Source organism: Echinops telfairi, unplaced genomic scaffold (assembly GCF_000313985.2).
Source record: "Echinops telfairi isolate 266 unplaced genomic scaffold, ASM31398v2 ScPeMD7_7457;HRSCAF=8495, whole genome shotgun sequence".
In the NCBI taxonomy this organism is placed as follows: domain Eukaryota; kingdom Metazoa; phylum Chordata; class Mammalia; order Afrosoricida; family Tenrecidae; genus Echinops; species Echinops telfairi.
This window is the reverse complement of record NW_022111357.1, coordinates 29,647,081-29,661,759: the sequence shown is the minus strand read 5'-3', so window position 1 is coordinate 29,661,759 and position 14,679 is coordinate 29,647,081. Positions and strand designations below refer to the sequence as shown.

Sequence of the window (14,679 nt, the reverse complement as noted above, 5' to 3'; positions counted from 1 at the left end):
ACAAATAAGGTTTTTCCTGAGTGAGGCCACTGAGCAAACGTGAGTTTAGCACATGTTATGGGCTTGCTGTGTGACCTTCGGCCAGTCACACAGGCTCTCTGATCTTAGATGTAAGCTTCTGGGAAGGGGCTGTCCATCTGTGAGACAGGGAGAGGAAGTGACAGGAAACTTAACCCAGACCGTTTATGCCAAAAGGTTGTTTGTGGGGCCACACCGTTGCAAAGCCTGGGAGCAGACAGGCTTCCCCTGCAGCTGGATTCAGGGCTCTGAGGATGTCACCAGGATGTGGTTTCTCTCCATCCTCTGCTCCACCTCCCACTGTGGCAGCTCTACCCCCAGGCTCCCCTCAGTGACCTGGGGCAGCTGCAGGTTCTCCCTTCCTTGGATGAAAGATGACTGCAGGACCTTGACCCGCTGGCTGCTCCTGACCATGATAGCCAAAATCGTCTCCTGAGCTTTCGAGATTTCCCTTGGTGGATGAAAGAAAGAAGCCCTGCTGAGACCACTGGTCTCGCCTGTTGTTTGTGCCTCATGCCAGATCCTTGCTTGGAAAACACAGCTCCAAAGGCCAACAACCAATGTTTTGTTCATTTTCCCCTCCCCGACACACAGTGTAATCTCTTGAAAGCAGATAGAACCCATGTTTCAATATCCACACTTAGCGTCTTTTTCAAAATATTGCAGGAGGACAAAAGAAATATTTGAACCCAATCCTCCCCTCCTCTCCCTCCTTCCCCGCTGCACTGGGCTTTGAGAAAATCTCCTTGTCTGTCTCTGACTGATGAGCTTTCTCCTGAAACCAGAACCTGGCCTGGGCCTTGCTTACAGGACTGCCACGAACACAGCATCCAGGTCGTCCTGCTGTCGGCCTCGGGAGCTGGAGGGCAGCCCGGTCACCCAGGTGCATTGCTTTCCTAGTCCCCTAGTGGGACTGGGGAGTGGGATCCCTCTCTATCCCAACCCAGCCCACTCCTGCGGTGGGAAGGAAGTCAGAGTTCCAAATAAGTGGAGCAAAGGACAGGACTCTACAGGAAACCTCGGGATCCTTTCAGAACAAGGATGGTTTATGCGGGGTGGGGAAGGCGACAAGCAGAAGTGACGTGGTTTGAATCACCTCTCCTGAACTGACAGAGCTTTCTTGTTTCACATCACTCACCTGTGGACACTCCGCTGCCCTTGGTGCTTGGAAGTGAAGATGCGCTGCCCAACAGCTGGCCCTGGCAGCTCCTCGAATCACCCTTGTCATTCCGCCATGGGGTCTGATGGTTCGGGCGAAGATGAGAATTGGTGTGGTGTCAGAGGGCAGGTTGGGAAAGCCCACCAATAAAATAATTTTCTATGACCTTGACCAGGCTTAGAAGGCACTTAGAAAAGTGCCAGCTTAAATATGGAGCCACCCCACCCACCACTCCTCCCCACGTAGTCACAAGTATATTCTGTATCAGATCGGGATCTTGCCTACTGCTATCTTATGGAAATATTCCTTGCTCTCAGAAATACCAATGCTGCCTACAGAAATGAATCCTTAACTACAGGCAAGTCAACGTTACCAAAGAAAGCCAGCCACTCATTTTAGTACAATCATGATGATACGGTATTTTAAAGGTACTGCTGGGTGGGACACAGGCATAAATTATAAGGATCTGTTAATACTAGGACTCTCAAAGGAAATGTATGTGAGAAATTCATGTTGGCAGATATAAATATAATAAAGGCTCTCTTCTCCGACAGGATTGGGCAACTGAGTAATTGAACGGTCGATTGTAGAGTCATGATTAAAATCAGACCTCTAGACTTTAAATTTTAATTTGGAACAAGAAATATAAATTGGTTCACCGTTTCTCCTAAGACCACCTCCATCATAGATGAGCTACAATTCTATTTCTTTGAAGGAGAGCAAGCCCTGGTGGCGCAGGTCATACATTGGGCAGCATCGAGACAAGCTGGGCTGGAGGCTGGGCCAGGGTGAGAGTAAGGAAAACCGACAGGAAGCTGAAGTGACAATCCCACCAGACACCGCCGAGCATCCGTAGCAGGAAGAAGGGTAGAACCTTCACATCTTGTGAAGTTGAGCTGGCAGGATTTGCCGACGGGTTTGGGGGAGGAGTTCAAGGGAGAGAAGGAGGACATCAAGCTTTTGGCATGTTGTTGTTGTTGTTTGTTGTTGGTTAAGGTGACATTGAGTCAGTTCCAACCCAACTCGGCCCTATGCCCCACAGAATGAAACGCTGCGTGGTCCCCAGCCATTCTCGCAAGCATTCCCATACCTGAGCCCATTGCTGCAGCCCCGGGGTCCATTCATTTTGTTGAGGGCTTTCTCTTTTTGGCCGCCTCTCCACTTTATCAAGCATGATGTCCTTCTCCAGGGACTGCTAAAGGGACAAACCGATCTGTCTGGGAGAAGTCCAGCCAGAGTGCTCCTTAGAGTAAGGTGACAAGACGTCCCTCATTTGGCGGGACAGTCCCGATTTTTAACAATGTTTCCCGCGTCCCGCGGCGTTTTAAAAAATGCACGACAAGCTAGGGTAGAGGGTTTTCGGCTGCCATGTGCCTATTTCGCCAGGATATGAGTATTATCAATGGTGTCCCGCTTTTGTCCCGCTTTACCAATGTTAAAATCTGGTCACCTTACTAGAGGTCCCTCATTTGGCGGGACAGTCCCGATTTTTAACAATTTTTCCCGCGTCCCGCGGCGTTTTAAAAAATGCACGACAAGCTAGGGTAGAGGGTTTTCAGCTGCCATGTGCCTATTTCGCCAAGATATGAGTATTATCAATGGTGTCCCGCTTTTGTCCCGCTTTACCAATGTTAAAATCTGGTCACCTTACTAGAGGCAAGGACGGCAAGACTTCATCTTACCTACTTTGGACACCTTGTCAGGAGAGGCCAGTCCCCTGGAGGACACCATGCTTTGGGCCCGAGCAGCTAATAAAACAAGGTCTCCATTTACTGAGGCAAAGAAGGGCAGGGTTTGGTGGGTGATCATCGAGCAGTTTTAGGCATTCATTTTGAGGAAATAGCTCCCAAACTGGGGAAATCCCAACAAACAGAATAGCAGGAAGATCTTCAGAACAGTATTTGTTAATAGCGTCTTTACTGAAATGTTTGCTTTTCTGGGTATCACAGGGGTTTTCCCCCTGAATTTGGATATCTTTCAGATATTGCATCGGATGCGATTTCTCCTCTTCACAAAAGGACAAACGACCTCCCAGATAAAGAAGGAAAAGGAGAGGCAATTATGTACAGACCAAAGTTGATTAGTGGTTAGGGCAAGGGAGGGAACTAGAGGAAAGGAGGGTTTTGTTTATGGAGGGCAGAGTTTGGGCTTATGGTGATGGAAACATAGCATAAATGAAGGTCAGGGGTTGCCTAGCCAGTTAATGTAATGGATGTCCCTGAGTTGCACACGGATAAAGTTGAATTGCATGGTAGACATATTTACACAGAGAGAGGCTGCCGAAGCCGCTGATGTGAAACCAAACTCCGTCTGAGATGTGGTTTCTTGGATTCAGGGTCATGGGTTCCAGGGACATGCTAATGAGCTGACCTAACACTTGTGTTCCCTTCTTTGCTTCTGTTCTACCTCCTAGAGCAGTGGTTCTCAACCTTCCTCATGCCGTGACCCTTTCACACAGTTCCTCATGTGGTGGTGACCCCCAAGCATAAAATTATTTCTGTTGATACTTCATAACTGTAATTTTGCTACTGTTATGAAGCATCATGTAAATAGCTGATATGCAGGATGTGTTAGGCGACCCCTGTTAAAGGGTCATTTGACCCCCACAGGGGTCGTGGCCCACAGGTTGAGAACCACTGTCCTAGATGGTTACATAGTGCCTGGGGCCTTGAAAGTCTGCACGCAGCCATCCGCGGTACTATCCCAAGGTCTCCACCACCTGGAACAACAGGGGACAGAAGAGAGCCCAGGATAGGCAGAAGAAATGAGCTGTGTGACTCATTGCCCCCATGAAGAGCTGCCCCCTTTGCCAGGAACCCAGAACTGAATGGTGCCCAGCTGTTACTGAGTGTGTTGATCAAAGAGGAATACTGACCAGAAAAGGGGCCAAGTGCAGAACAGAATTTCAAATTCTCATAGAATCCGGGCTTTCTGAATCTTAAACCCTGAAGTCTTCCTTAAACCAAACAATAGTTTCACTCAATTGCTAAAGAACTTCCCCTTGAGCATTGTGCTCTTTTAAGATGTGTTGGCTCAAGCTGACCACAGCAACTGGAAAGATGAGATGAGAAACTGGGGGGACAGTGATTCCAGGAGAATAGGGCTGGAGGGGAAGAATGGCCGCACCAGGTGAAGGGGTGATCGATTGTATGTTCAGAAACCATGGAACGGTGTGTGATGTTGCGTATATTCTCAACAACTAAGAACCAAACGAAATTAATTTTTAATGTAGAAAAATAGTCATTTATTTTGATTATGGGGTTGTAAGCCTAAAATGAATGTCACCTCTCTCATGTCCCCTCGCCCCAGCCCTGCCCTCAGAGATGCTGCTGGGCAGAGGCAGAGGCCGGGCAGCCAGGTCTCCCAGCAGTACAACCTCCTCAGCCAGCAGTACGATCACTGTGGAGGGGCCTTAGTGGCCAAAAACTGAGTGTCCTGGGAGAAAGAGAGGAAGTTCCCAGAATCCTCATGAGAAGGCCACACCCACAAGGAGGCATCATCAATCTATGATCTGATTGACAGGCTAGACTCCACCCTTGTACTTATTTCTCAAGTTAACATGAAATTATGTAGCTACCACAAAGCTTCTGTTGTGCCTGCTAATCTGAGATCCAGAGGGCATTCAACCAAATCCAATAGCCTCTTCACTGTTGAGTGCCTACTGTGTGCCCAGCTCTGTTTAAGGCACTAGGACAGCAGTTCTCAACCTGTGGGTCTCAACCCCTTTGGGATTCAAACGATCCTTTCACAGGGGCTGCCTGATTCATAACAGTAGCAAAATGACAGTGATGAAGCAACAACAAAAATAATTTTATGGTTGGGGGGGTCACCACAACATGAGGAACTGTATGAAAGGGTTTGGGAGTTTGAGAACCACTGCACTAGGGGAACCCATGTGAGCAAGACATCTGAGTCCCCAGCCCATGAGGCTTAGATTAACCCCTAAACGTGAGCAGGTCCTTGCAGCTCAGAACAACTCCCCTTGCTAATCCCACAAGCCTAGGTCCTCCAGCAACGCAACTCAAGTCTTCTCTTAGGATAATGCAGAGATGTCCAACATGCCAGAAACTCTGTGATCCCACATGCCTTCCCAATAAGCTCTCTGTCAACACAGCAGTTTCCACAGCCAGTCAGGGTGTCCTGGTGCCAGGCACTGTGGGAAATGTTTCCTGTGCCTTATTGTATTTACTCCTCGCGCCAGCCCGAAGAGGGTGGTCCTCTTATGAATCCCATTTTACAGACGAGGAAGTCGAGACTTGGTGATGCCCTGGTGCTTCCCGAGCTCACAGGCCTGGAGAGTAGCACTTGCCATGGCAGGCCTTCAGCTGGCTTTGACCGTCATCAATCCCACCATGGTCATTGGCATCATCTTTCCACTGGAGATTGACGGCATCACCCCCCTTGCCTCACTTCTCCCTCATCTCTCTGGAACCCAGGACTGCCCAGCCTCCTCCCTCTGCAACTCCAAAAGAGCAGGTCTGCCATATTCCAGAAGGGTCTCTAGGTAGAAGCCACCGCCATCACTTCCAACCTGCATAATTTGCCCATGCATGTGGCTTCTTCCGCAGCCCAGCCTGCTCCTCTTGGAGTGCTGCCAGGAGCTCTCTGCCAAATCCGCCAAGAGACGGAGAGCTGGAGGACGCCGTGTGGCTCTGGCTGTCACACTGGGCATGCGCTCATTCAGCCGGCAAGCAGGCAGAAGGGCCTGTGCTGTCCACCAGGAGGATGGCGGCTTCAGAGGGGCCCCGGGGTCGTGAGTCAGTTGCTGCCAGCTGCTGAGGCACACACACACATGACACACTGGAGGGCCATGAACTACAGGAGATGTGCCAGGGGGTGGGGGTGGGGTCAGACAGCTGGGGGAGGAGCCTTTCATGTTAGGGGCACTGAGAGGACAAGGGACCTGCCATAGAATGGGGCAGGTGTGTGCTGGAGCAGTGATGGGCAGTCCAGCTGGAGAGGAGGCCCAATGGAGGAGATTATGGGAGAGAGGGTGACGATGGTGCCTTAAAACTGAGAAGGCTGTCAACCCTGGACCTTAAATATCTGTCCTATCAATGAGTGCCACTTGTCCTGATCTCTGTAGCTGCAGAACAAATTATTCAAGGACTTAATGGCTTCAAATGACAACCAGCAACTGTTGTTTATTATAATTATCTCTCACTATCCTGACTGGACTCAGCCGGCTGGCTCTCACTCAAGATTCTCCCATGAGGCTGCTGTCAGAGGGTGGCTGGGGCTGGATCATTTCAAAGATTCTTCATGTATTTCAGAGACTATTGCCCAGATCCCCCACAGGTGGCCCCAGCTTCTTCACAGCATGGAGGCTGGGTTCCAAGAGCCAACATCCCAGGAGACCAGGCAGAAGCTATACCTCCCCCTGCGACCGAGACTCTGAAGTCACAAAATGTCGTAACGACAAGCCCTCCCAGATTCAAGAATCAGAAAGAGAAGACCCCGCCACTTGATGGGCATCAGAGTGTTGGCGCCACATTGTGAGAAGGATGGGAGATCTTGCTGCGGCTCTTAGAGCATATACCTGGCGCACCCACTGGGGGCTTTCTGAGCACCCAGCAAGGCTCGGGGATGAATCTGGCAGCACCTTGACGATGGAAAGGAGTGGCGAAAGACTAAAAGTACAAAGGCCACGGGATCGGAGCCGGTCTGCCAAATCTTCTCCACCACACACAGGAAGTACATGGCAGACAGACCTTGCCAAGCAATTGATGGTTTGTGTTGTTTTGTTTTCTTGCAGAGCCTCAGAATCCTTGTCAACCCAGCATTCCAGGCAGCCACGACTGATTCATCAGAGGGGACATCGCCCGAGAAACTCGGCTTGACAGCTCTGCTCTGAACTTGCTCCACGAAGGACTTACAGGAATTAAGGACTGATTGCACGCTCCACCAGGGACCAAATGCACTCCTGCCGTGTTAACCACAGCTCCTCCTCAGTCCCCCTGAGCTCCCAGAAGAGGAAGCCGCAGAGACCAGGCTGCTGGAGACAGGATTCGGTCATCCCAGACGGGGCTGGAATCAGAAACACAATCAGGGCAGGACAAGTGAACACCGTCCTAATGCGCTGCCTCGTTCGTGGCCCAGGAATGACATCGCACTGCTCCGACTGGCCAGGCCTGTCTCCCTGAGTGCCAAGGCCCAGCTGGCAGCCTCCCACCCACCTCCGGCAGCACCGTGGGCTGTGCCGTGAGCTGAGAAAAGCTGGATGGTAAGTGGGACCCAATCACCCTCCACCCCTAAGACTTCAGAGGGAGGGAGGAGGGAGACCATGTCAGGCCTCAGGAGGAGGGCTTCTCTCCCCACTCATCCCAAAGTCTTGGAGGACATGAAATCAACTTAACAGCAATGGGATCAGCTTGGTGCCTGGATCAAACTGACGTATGCTTCCCAATAAGGAACCGCAAAAAATCAGAAGCTGCGCTGTCACTTTTTTGGACATAGTTACAATGTCTCGCGGACCTGGCTAAGCAAACGGAGAGTTTCCATTTTTGTTGTTAGGAACGCAACCCAAGGATGGAGATGGAACGGGCTTCAGTAACAGCCTAGAATCAGGGGCTGGAACCTTTCTGAGGGTCTCTTCCAGAAGAATCTACTGCACTCGGCAGTCCAGGCCAACAGCTCCCACGTCTACATCTTCTCTAGCATTGTCCCATCCCCAAATTCCCAAGGGAAGAAACTGATTGGCTTAGCTGAGTCAGACGTTCACTGCTGACCCAATCATCAGTGACTAGAACACTGACCAATCAGCCGCGAGTATGGAGTATGGGCAAACATGGCGGCTCTCACTGTAACACTATAGAAGGGCCAGAACGAGGAGTGCTAGGCAGAAAGCAGGGTGGGTGCCCATGACTTCTGCTTCCCTCGGGAGACCATGTGTCCTTGTCACGCCGCCTTCTCTCCGGCCTCTTGCAGCCAGTGGGTCCCTTCCTGACACCCTGCAGCAGGGTCGTTTGCGGATCGTGGACTCAGCCACGGGCTCCAGCCTGAAGTCCAATATGGACAGTGCTGGTGGCCGTGGTGTGAGCCAGCTGCAGTGTCAGGTGCCCATGTGGCTGAGGGCGGGGGACTCTGGGGCTCATAGCATCCACATCCTCCCACCTCCTAACAGAAGCTCCCAGAAACCGTTCCAATTGAGCAACTGGCTTTTGCCCTTGGAGTCCCCAAGGGAGATGTTTTTGAGGTTCCCCTTGGAGTGGCCACAACTCTCACTGCCAGCAAGTCCTTCCTGGAGTCTCATCAGCAACTCTCCTTACAGTCCTCTCTGTCAGCTCGATAGGAAGGGAGCCCAGGGAAAGTATTCTCTGGGTTACCGGGTGCCCTTGAGTCAGCTCCAACTCATGGTGGCCCCCTTGGGTGTCAGAGTAGAACTGAGCTGTTAGGTTTCTGGGGTGATTTGCCTCGGTCCTTGCTTCCTGACGCTGAAAGAATTCACACGGCAGACACACTTTAGTAAATTCAAGTAACTTTTATGAGGGAAGGGGAAGTTTCGGTATTACAGTCTCACAAAGTACATGCTACTTCTGGAAAGTGTGCAGGGCCACACGGAACCACAAGAGCGTGCACAACTGAAGGTGGTCACTTCAGGGGCGCCTGAAAAACCACGTGAAAATACCGGAACAGGAGCACGAAACCACAGGAGCAGAATCAAGGGCAGGAAATCCCCAGAGGCCAGGAGAAATGCCGCCCAAGAGTGCCCACAGGGGCTACGTGCTGTGCACACAGGAGAGACTCCCGCCCTCTGCTTGCAGAGCGCACCTAAACAAGAGAAGAACAAGAGGGCGCCTGCCCACAGTCGGCTTTGATCCCCTCCTGTCCCCACTGGCTGGGGAGGCGTGGTTGAGGGTACTGACCGATTTCATAGGCTGAGTTTAAGCATACTTATGTGATGTCATGTGACTGGTGCCTAACATTGTGCCCAAGTTCCCCTTCACCTGGGCCTAGGTGACTTGGGTCTGAGCATGCTCAGTTCTAGATTTTCCCATAGGTGTCTAAAGGGTGCCTGATTGATTGTGGCATGGACAGCTATTTTTCGTTGAGTGTAGGCATTCAGTGGAGATAATCCTCTTCATCCCTAATCTAAAGACCTTTCAGATTTTCAGCAGGAACCGCCCCCCACCCTCCATCCCTCCCAGGCCTGTCTTCTGAGTCACCTCTGGGGAGACTCAACCACCAACCCGTGCTTAGCAAATTAACCACTTGCACGACCCAGCAACTCCATTCTCTGTGTTAGGACCTCTCTAAGTGGAATTCTACTTGATCTGTTGAGTGAATCCCACAATGTCCCCTACATGTCCCCTCCAGGTGGCTACCACAGAAGCAGTCCTGAAGGGATTGCTGTATGACAGACTGTGCGGCCTAACGGTCAGAGCGGGGAAGGGCTAACAGGAGGGGGTTTCCACATCCCCTGAAGATCACACAGTGCCCCACACTCTTTGCCTTATAGAGCAACTTCAGGACAACTCCCTCCTCAGCGTGGGCCATGCTGGTCTTCATGGCCCTGTCCCACCCGTCAGAGCTGGAAAGATCTCGTGATGGTGAAGCGTGTGGGGTCTTACCTCTGGGACGAGGTCCCAGCTCCTTCACTTACTGCCTGTACAACCGCAGATGAGTCAGCCCCCAAGGGCTTCCTTGTTTTCTCACCACTGAAACGGAAACTATGAACAATGCTTACCTCGCCGGTTTTTGTGAGGATTACACGAAATGAGGCCTGCAACGGACTTGGCTCAGTTCCAGGAACACATAAGACTTGACGTCCGCTCTCGTCACATGGTGCCATCTTGAGTTGTGGTCCCTAGGGTTGGCTGGTGACGGTGGCGGTGAGGAGCCATCTGACTCATCGCAACCCTGTGCACAACAGAAGGAAACCTCACCCTGCCCTGTGCCAGCCCCACAGTCATCGTTTGAGCCCAATGTTGCAGCCACTGCATCCGTCCATCTTCTTGACCGTCTTCCTCTTTTTCGCCGGTCCTCTACTTTACCAAGCATGACGACTATGTGCACTGAAAACAGCAAATCCCACCCCACCCAGGTGTTCAGGGCCCTCCTAACAGAACTCTGGCCTTCCTCAGGGGGGCTCTGGAGGACCGCCTAACTCTTGCTGCTAAAGGCCAGTGGGAAGTAAGTAGCATGGTCGGCTTTTGATCCACTCTCAGTTGCAGCCGCTACCATGTGATAGGTAGGTTTATTGTGCCATCCTGACCAATAGGAACATGTGGGATTAATCAGGTCGCAGTTTGATTGGAGGGTGAGTTAGTTAATTGTGCTAGCCTGGCCGATAATCACTTGTGGGGCTAATTGAAAGACGGAGGGATAAATGGGTGGTGAAGCCTCACCTTTCTAGTTCTCGGGTCTCTTGTTTTGTGATGGTTGCACAAGGGTGCAGCTGCCTTAGCAGTTCCCTGCTTCAGCTTGCAAGATTGACTTCCTACAAGACATCCCCAAGGAGAAGCCACATGGATCTATCCCGATGCAGCCCTGGGTGCTGGAACAGCCGTGTGGAGACCCCTGCTAGTGCTGAGATGCTTGTTCGTTCACTGACTCAGCTTTCCTCCTGCAGTCGGCATCATTGCCTCTGTTTTGTGAGGTGGAGGACTTTGTGGACTGGTGTTGGGTTCATGGGTTAATGTTGGACTTGTGGGCTTGGGCAGCATTGGGTTAGGATGTTTTCGTGATGCACCTTTTCTTTACATAAAACTCTCTCTTATCCATGAGTTGCTGTGCATTTGTTTCTCCAAAGTACCCAGACTATTACAGAGGGCAAAGAGATAAATAAATGCCTCTGCAATGCCTGCCCCGCCTCTCTTGTGCTCTGGTGATTGTACCAGAGTGCTGCTGCTTAAGCTAGTTCTCTGCCTCAATCTGTGTGCTACACTACCTGTGGACCAAGTCAACCCATGGATCGTGTCACTAGCGCTTGAGGCACCTTTGAGACCTGCTGTGCCATGCTGCTTGTGCGTACATCGCTGGACCCTGAGCTGTTGGATCCTGTCACCTTGCATTGCTTGAGCTCGATGTCCCATCGAGGCCTGCTTTGCTAAGCTCCCGAGCTTCTGACTGTTACTGACCCACCCTGCTGTTTGCTGCTACAGACAGACTCTGCCTGCCTTGCCTGAGAGATGACTCCACTGTCTGCTTCCTTGACCTTGGACCCAGAAGTCGCCGTGAGTTGAAGGACTTCTAGTACGTTAACTGTTTCACAAAAGCAAATTGAAATGAGCGCTCTGTACTGCTGTGTGGACTAACTAGCTGTTATATTCCTTTTCGCTGTATAAACCTATCTTTATATACGTGTGTGTGTCCTGGTTTTATTTCTCTGGAGAACCCTGCCTAACATATACCATAAGCCCTCTGTCTTCACACGAGTAGTCTCAGATTACATCCTATATAAGAACTGGCCAGCCTGAACTCCTTGGGCACCTCCTTGCTTACATGGCCCCATAAGGGCAAACCCTGTTTGAGGTCTGAAAGCTCCCCTCTTTCCTCCAGAGAGCTAGGCATGGGACCCCTTGAGGAGGTGGCAGACTGGAACAGCTCCTGCTGGGTCCCCGTGGGCCCCCAGAGCTCTGTGTGCATACATTTAATTGAAAAGGGACATGGAGGGAGGCCAACGAAAGGACACTCGACGGCACAGCAAGCGTGGGTCTCTGGGATTAGTAGGATATTTTATTTTGGCTTATCTGCAAGGCACAAACCTGACCATTCAAGACCTCCACCATCTTAATTATTTGTATCCAGGGCCCTTGGAGGGCACTCATTGGTTTATAATAACCATGAAAATTATTCATTTTAATTTTTTTAAAAGACTGGTGCCAATATAGGGAACAGCCATTGCTATTACTCACTCACCCACTGTCATCATGTCCATGCCAACTCATAGGGACCCTACAGGACAGGGTGGCACTGCTCCTGTGGGTTGTTGTTGTTGTTTTTAATAAATTACTTTATCAGGGGCTCTTACAGTTCCTATAACAATCCATACATCAATTGTATCAAGCATATTTGTACATATGTTGCCATAATCATTTTCAAAATATTTTCTGTTTGAGCCCTTGGTATCAGCTCCTCTTTTTCCCTCCCTCCCCTACCCTCCCACCCTTATGGGTCCCTGATAAATTATAAATTATTATTTTCATATCTTACACCAACCGCTGTCTCCCTTCATCCATGTTTCTGTTGTTCGTCACCCTGTATGTGTAGGAGGGTTATACGTCAACTATTATGATCGGTTCCTCCTTTCTCCCACAACCTTCCCCCATACCCTCATGGTATCGCTACTCCCATTACTGTTCCTGGAGGATTGATCTGTCCTGGATTCCAGGTGCTTGTACCACTGTACATGCTCCAGCCTAACTAGATTTGTAAGGTAGAACTAGGATCATGATAGTGGGGGAGGAAGCATTAAAGAACTAGAGGAAAATTGTATGTCTGTTAGTGCTAATCTGCACCTTGGCTGTTTCTTTCTTTCCTTGTGACCCTTTTGTGAGGGAATGTCCAATTGTCTACAGATGGGCTTTGGGTCTCCACTCTGAACCCCATTATTTGCATCGATATATTTGTTTGGGGTCTTCTGGTGCCTGATACCAGATCTCATCGATAGCTTCTGATCACATAGGCTGGCGTGCTTCTTTCATGTGGGCTTTGTTGCTTTCCTGCTAGACGGCCTCTTGTTTAACTCGAAGCCTTTAAGACCCCAGATGCTATACCTTTTAATAGCTGGGCACCATCAGTTTCTTTCACTACATGCTCCCATGACAGTGGTTCTCAACCTATGGAGAGCAACCCCTTTGGGGGTCGAATGACCCTTTCATAGGAGTCGCCTGATTCATAACAGTAGCAAAATGACAGTGATGAAGTAGCAACAAAAATAATTTTATGATGGGGGAGGGGGGGTCACCACAACATGAGGAACTGTATTAAAGGGTAGCAGCATTAGGAAGGTTGAGAACCCCTATCCTATGGGTTTTATGGGAGTAAAAAGGCCCATCTTTCCCCCAATGAGTGGCTGGTGGTTTTGAACTGCTGACTTTACCAGATCTCAGCCCGTAACCACTGGTGACTCCTTAGCCACTGCTAATATGTGGAAGCAATCGTGGCACAGTGGTTATGTGCTGGCCTGCTAGCGGCAAGGTTGGCAGCTCGAAATCACCAGCTGCTCTGAGGAAGAAAGATGAGCCTCTTCTCCCAGAGTTTGTCTTGAGCGTCCACTGGGGCGATTCCTCCCTGTCCTACAGTAGGCCGACACTGGTTCAGAACCAACTCTGTGGCAGTGAGTTTGGCCGTTTCCTTTTGGTTAACCAGCACCGGAAGTGGTGCCTGGAGGCAGGAGGAGGAAGCACTGCCCCCTGGTGGTGGATGGATGCTGGGAGGTAAGGTGAGCCTCAGCTGGCGGGAGGGGGGAGGCCTTGCACTTAACTTCTCTGTTTAGTAAATGGTAAACGTCACCAAACACATTGACAGCTTGAGAATCTTCACACGTAAAGGTCCCTGGCATCTATTATGTGCGTGTTGTTGTACAATGCTCACTCTTCACTGTTCCCACGACTCTCCCGTCACCCTCCACAGGCTGGCATGGCCAGATCTACCTGGAAAGTGGGCCTTACACTCAACCAGGGCTCAGCATGTCTGGGTGGCATAGCACACGGAAGCCACATGGCTGATGGCCGAGCCCTTCCAAAGAAGGGGAGGGTGGTGTCGCAAGTCATTATTTTAAATTTAATTTGCAGAGAGAACTGCTCGGTGGAATGGAACTGACAGTCCTAAAACAAAACGTGAAACGGCAGCCGTGATGAGAGACACACACTGTCAAAACAAGCAGGTGGGCCGCTTCCCGCCAGCCCCATCAGCCCTCACTGCTCCTTCCGCGGGCATCTGTCTGCTGGCACTGCTCTGCCAACAGAGGGACCAGAGACCACTCAGGAAAAGTCTGTCAGACTAAAGGGTAAATTTAAGAAGAGAGCGGCCACTGGTTGTCATTTGTATTTATTTATTTGTGGGTTTGGGTTTTGTTTTTAACTGGAAAGCAGTCCCGCATAGATTTTGGCACAGGAAAAGCAGAGTCCAGCTTTTGAGGTGCCTCTTCCGTGTCCAAGGAAACTGGCCCAAGCCTCTCAGCGGAAGGCCTCTTCCCAGCCCAATGCTAGGGTCCTTTTCCAGCCCCAGCTGCTGTGGGAGTCACCAGGCAGCTGGTCCCAGCAAGACCCGGGGAGCCCTAAAGCAGGGGCTGAAGGCAAGTGTCCCAGCCTCAGCTGTTCTGGGATGAAGCAGGCAGGGCCGAGAAGCCATGGCTGGATAGCAGAGGGCATCATGAGGAAAGCCAGCCTCACAGGCCGCTGGGCAGAGGCCCTGTGTTTAGGGGAGCACAGCCAAGGCAGGCACAGTGCCCAGTGGTGCCTTCCAGGCCTGGGGGAGCCAAGCCACCACCAGCTGTCCTCCTCGGAGGCCACCCTCCCAGCAGCTGCAGCGGCCAAGAGGAGCCCGGCACAGCTGCA

General features: G+C 51.0%; 1 protein-coding gene across 1 annotated transcript in view; it reads left to right on the top strand.

Moving 5' to 3' along the window:
* CTRC (chymotrypsin C) overlaps positions 1 to 5,934 on the top strand; it is a 23,614-nt gene extending 17,680 nt beyond the window's left edge. The window contains 1 exon segment of the mRNA XM_013005312.1: positions 5,746 to 5,934. Within this exon segment, the coding sequence (XP_012860766.1) occupies positions 5,746 to 5,934 (189 nt within the window).
* The last annotated feature ends 8,745 nt before the right edge of the window (positions 5,935 to 14,679 follow it).